Source organism: Glycine max, chromosome 18 (genome assembly GCF_000004515.6).
Source record: "Glycine max cultivar Williams 82 chromosome 18, Glycine_max_v4.0, whole genome shotgun sequence".
In the NCBI taxonomy this organism is placed as follows: Eukaryota; Viridiplantae; Streptophyta; class Magnoliopsida; order Fabales; family Fabaceae; genus Glycine; species Glycine max.
This window is the reverse complement of record NC_038254.2, coordinates 29,281,097-29,286,781: the sequence shown is the minus strand read 5'-3', so window position 1 is coordinate 29,286,781 and position 5,685 is coordinate 29,281,097. Positions and strand designations below refer to the sequence as shown.

At 39.6% G+C, this 5,685-nt stretch overlaps 1 protein-coding gene across 1 annotated transcript; it reads right to left on the bottom strand.

Annotated features, from left to right (window-relative positions):
- Nucleotides 1-425: 425 nt before the first annotated feature.
- LOC102661634 (protein MAIN-LIKE 1-like) lies at nucleotides 426-1,471 on the bottom strand. The gene is made up of 2 exons (XM_006603312.1): nucleotides 1,139-1,471; nucleotides 426-1,025 (listed from the first exon to the last, which is right to left on the bottom strand). The coding sequence occupies exons 1-2, from the start codon at nucleotides 1,469-1,471 to the stop codon at nucleotides 426-428; spliced, it is 933 nt and encodes a 310-aa protein (XP_006603375.1).
- Between the last annotated feature and the right edge of the window lie 4,214 nt (nucleotides 1,472-5,685).

Below are 5,685 nucleotides of genomic sequence, written 5' to 3'. Positions count from 1 at the left end.
AATAGCAACAGGCCCCCAGCGCAAGAGACCGGAATAGCATGATCTGACGTGGAAGTCCCGGACCTCCCGATGCTCCCCATACGGGATCCAATAGACATCCGGAATCCGGAGTCGGTCCAGGCGCTCCCCTGTACGACGGCGTGCGAATGCTCTTCACGGTCTTCTTCGTCGCAATCCACCTGCACGCACGCGGAGAAACCTCGTCGTAGTCCTGATCAGCGGTGGACTCCGCGACCTAGGGAAAGTGCTCGTAAATCTAGCACTACAAATGTAACATTCAAATTATATACATTAATAATGAAAGTGTAACAAAATTTAAAGTTGAACATTATTTAGCCTGAATGAATGAAAAACATATTTGTTACCTGCAGTAGTGTGATGTAACCGCCAAGCTGTCGACTATGGCTCATAGATCCATCGTTCAGCTAGTCGTACATATGAACCAAAGCAGCCACTCCCCAGGCGTACCTCTCTGTCTTACTGAGGTCACGAAGGGCCTCTAAGTAGACAACATGGAAATTGGTTGCACTCTTGTTAGCAAACAGAGTGCAACCCAGTAGGTGAAGAAGATATGCGCGAGCCGCAGCTGTCCAATGACCTGCCTGGCATCGGCACTGATATATATCACGTACCCATTGCAGGCGTACGTACAGTCTGCGACACTGGACTGTCTCAGCCCTAGCAGACTCTGGAGAGACCATCAACAAGTCCACCAGCATCTGAACCGCATCGTCCAAGTGCAAGGGCTCAAATGCGTGTAAGTCGCCAATAACGGGAAGATGGAGAAGAGAGGAGATGTCGTCCAATGTGATGGTGAGCTCCCCCACCGGGAGATGGAAACTAGACGTCTCCCGGTGCCACCGCTCCACAAACGCGGACAAAAGTCCCCGATCGCCGGTGTCTATCGAACACGCGATCAGAGGACTTAGTCCTGTACCAGCAATAAGTCCCTCAATGGCAGGGACAGGCCTGCCTAAACTGTGGACCTTCCTCCCATGAGAGGATAGCTTCAATTCAAGACGCTCCTGAATTGAAGTATAAATGAACGCAAAATTCGTTAAAATTATCATTTAAAGGAAAACTAATTTCAATCATAAAGTATAATTTACAAGTAACTAAAAATAAATAGTATAAATACTTCTCCCGTCCATACGCTGCAAGCAACGTGATCCGCATACGCTGTCAACACAGATGGACCGCTCGGACCACCCGGAAATCCCTGAGGCTGATCCTCAGCCGCCTCTGCGCTTGTGTCCGCAGGAATGTCCTCCACAGCAGCTGGTACCTCCATCGGGTCATCCTGAACATCTGGCGCAGGGATGACTGACTCATCGATGTGATCCGCAGTCACAGCGACTCGCTGCCTCCGTGCGGATGCAGTAGGCCGTCGACGCTGCGGAGCATCATCGAAATCATCACGATCTCCTCTGCCCACACCTAAGGCACGACCTAATCCTCTAGTCCTAACCATGATCTGCAAATGAGTGACGCAAATTCAATCACCCATTTCATTCACTCAAATTTCATTGGTCTAACGCAAATTTCATTGACTAAAAGTCGCGCTTTATGCTTTTATCGGGTTAGTTTTTATTCAGTACACTATATGATTGAATGGAAATTGATTATGGATCCTAATATTATTGATATTAGATAAACAAAGCCAAAGAAAGAAGAAATCAATCTTCTTGATATTAGATGAACAAAGCCAAAGAAAGAAGAAATCAACCTTATGCTTATTCATTTGGTTCAACCTATAAAGGAAGTACATGGTCATAACTTAGTTAAAGGATACTCTATCCTTTATGAGCTATTTCTTTTCTAAGGATACTCTATCCTTTATGGTCATAACTTAGTTAAAGGAAGAAATGGAAACAACCACTCATTTGGTTCAACCTATACTGGCAGTGAAGTGCATTCCTATGAGCCCCAGGCAATATTAATTGAAATATTAACTACTAAGTAGTTTACCAAGTGTTTTTATGATTCATTCTAATATCTCATGCAAGTTGTGATAAAATAATGTTTAGTGTAGCCCAAATTCAATTCAAGGATCTCGAGGTTGTGATTAAATTTAAAGTCCCTTTTATTAATTGAGAATTTGTGTTTTGTTTCTCTACCTTTTATGTTTTCAGTTTTTGAAATTTAATTGATGATTATGATAGGGTTTTGGGAATTGAATTAGTATTAGCATTAGGTGATAGAATGGCTGCTTAATTGATGACCAAAATGCTTATTGCTCTAAAGTTTGATATAAAATCATTTGTATGGAATAGTTGGTTCATCATTTGTGATATTATATTATAGCCGACCATGTGGCTTAGAGTTCTAAATAACTTAAGGTTTTGGGATAGTTGGTTCATGATTCCAAATGCATTTCTTCACATACAGGCTCAGAGGTTCTAAGCAAACTACCATCATGCCAAATTCCCAGTTCTATCATGTCAAATTCCTATTTCCTAGTTTAATCCATTAATTGCAAGTATTTGCATCTATCTAAGGTATGAATTTAGGTACAAGAAGCTGCAGATTGTTATTCATTGTTGTTCTCCTCTAATTTGAATTTAGGTACAAGAAGCTACAGATTGTTATTCATTGTTGTTCTCCTCTAATTTGAATTTAGGTACAAGAAGCTGTAGATTGTTATTCATTGTTGTTCTCCTCTAATTTAGGTACAAGAAGCTGCAGATTGTTACTCACAAGTATTTGCATCAATCATATTGGTCATAACTTAGTTAAAGGAAGTACATGGAAGTTGGCTTATATGGAAGCACATGGAAGTTAGCTTATAGAGATATCAATCATTAGCATACATTCATGGCAATTTGTATGAAACAGTAGATATTCATGACACTATTTATCAAATATTTAGCATACATTCAGAGGTATCAAATAATATTTGGCAATTTTTGAATTAAAATCAAACTGTGAGTTTTACGGATCAGGTGATCCGTAAAGTATGTTGAGTATTTTACGGATCAAGTGATCCGTAAACTACTCAACATACCTTACGGATCAAGTGATCCGTAAAGCTCCCAGCGATTTTCGACAGCGCTTTCCGCCGACGTCGGCAACACTAGAGCAAAAAAAGGTAAGGTTCACGGTGCTGACCTCGATGGTGGACGCGCAAACCTCCTCAACGACCGTTTCTCTTCGCGGATGCTTCCTCGCAGCACCACCGCAAGCTGCCTCGGCAACCTCCTCAACGAAGAAGAAGAAGAGGCACAAAGAAGATGTGCAAGCAATGAAGAAGAAGGCGCAAGAAGATGAAGAAGCAGGAAGAAGAAGAAGAGAGTTGATCCGAAAGAAGAAGAAGCAGAAGCGCAAACGCGGGGAGGGAGAGAGAGAGGTTTCGTTTTTTTTTTTTAAATTAATGAAGGGCATTATGGCCTTTTCACAGTAATTGTTAGGTGCACCAGCAAAACTGCTGGGTGCACCTAGCAGCACTCTATTCTTATTAAGGATTGGGCCTCATCTTTTCTCTAGATCCTGATAATCTTTTGGGCACAAAAAACCAACCTACAATTACTAAATACACCTCTCTTATGGTTAGACGTACCTATTTTTTAATAACTACTTAAATATATTTTTTTTAATCATTTCTCATTTCACTTGTTCAGGTATTTGTTCTTTTTCACCTTTCCTTATTTTTTCTTTTTTCTTCATTTATTTTATTTCTTTCTCTGACCATTTGATTTTTTTTTGAGTGGAAATACTTCGTGACATTTCATTTGTAATAATATAGTCAATACCAGAAGGGGCAAAATTAAAAATATGTCTACAAGCATAAGATCTAGACACCCTTTCTAAACAATGGGTAACTCGATTGGCTTGACAATTAATAAACTTAAGGAAAAGTTTTGAATAACAGTGAGATTGTTGTTGCAATTCCTAAGGGTACTTCCATACTCGTTGTCCATAAAATTCTTGGAGACCAGTGAATCAATCACATGCTTGCAATCAGATTCAAAGATGATATTATCAAAATGTAGATCTGCTACCCATAAAATAGCTTTGTATAAAGCCATTGCTTCTGCTCTTGAGGTGTTGTAAGGTTGTGAAAATGATCTGTCATCTCTACAGCAACCTGGCCAGAATGGTTTCAGATACAAGTTGAAATACCATAGTTGTGATCATCATTGAAAATAGTGGTGCCTAAGTTGCATTTCAGGTTACCAATCGGAGGAGAGTACCATCTAGTGTCATGTTGAGCTATAGAAAAAACATTGGCAGAAAGAGGAGCAATTCTAGCTCGTTGCCATTCGCGGATTGATTGCATAGCAGATTGTAGGGTATAAGGAATAGGAAGTTCGGCATGGTTCCAAACCTTTTCATTCCTCATCTTCCAGAGAGCTCAAATGGTGGAAGTGAATTTATCAACTTTGACACCTATGAGGTTATTAAGGACAAGGAAGATGCAATCCTTAGTAGATTCAGCCCTCGACACCAACGGATGAAGTAAAGGCCATAATCCATGATTTCTCCAAATAGTCAATGCTTGATCACACCCGAAAAATATGTGCCACTCGTTCTCGAGATTTAATTCACAATAGGGACAAGTATTCAAACAAGGAACTCCCTTACGTATAAGGTTTCATACGTTCAGGATTATGAAGAGACCAAATAGAGGACCAATTTGCAGCTTCACATAAATCATTGTTATCAACAAGAGTCTCCATAATATATAGTAATAGGCAGATTTTACTAAATATTTGCCATCCCTACTCAATTTCCAAATAGGAACATCTTCATTATTTGTTTGGAAAATAGCCATATTCAAAATATTTTGAGCATCAACCGGATTGAAAATATCATGAATGATGCTCTCATGCCAATTTCCAGAGGACTAATAAAATAAACTACACACCTTGAGGTCTTCCAAATCTGGTTTAGGGGTAGTTTGAACATAGGAGCTCTCTTTTGAACGAATCCAGGGATGTTTCCAAACACTAATTCTGTTTCCATTACCCAATTTCCATCTAACGCCTTTCTTAACCCCTACACCAAAAAAAACTTGGACTATGACCCAATTTGGACTCCAAGAAATCCTCATTAGGAAAATATTTAGCTTTGAAAATTCTAGAAACTATGGCATCGGGATCAGAAATAAATTTCCAATCATTCTTCCCTGGCATGGCTAAATTGAAAGCATGTAAACCCATACCTCATTTTCCTTTCTCATTGATAATTTGTCCCTGCTCAACCAATTAATACCCCTTCCTGAGTTTTTGTTAGTCCCACCTAAAAAAATTCAGCATCCTTTCAATTTCCTCTTGAAATGTTATTAGTATGAGAAAAGTCCTAATGCAATAAGATGAAATTGCTTGAGCAACAAATTTGACGAGAACCTCTCCCTTTGGACTTTTGATAAGTTGTATTTGGTTGACAACTCTTTTCTTTGGTAAAATAACTTTATTATGTTTGGAAAAATGATACTTGGACACCCAAAATACCAAGTGACACCTAGTGAAAGAAAGAGAAAAGAGGGAAAATATAATTGTCATAAATAATATCATGATGCAATCCTACCCCGGAAGGACATTGGATAGAAGACTCAAAGTAGATTGGGCCAGAGATGCAAGAGAAGGCCCTAGGGTTCTCATGAGCCTTAGGGTAGATTTCGGGCTCATGGGCTAAGTATGAGTGTGACACCCTCTACCCCTCACATATATACAAACAAGGAATAAA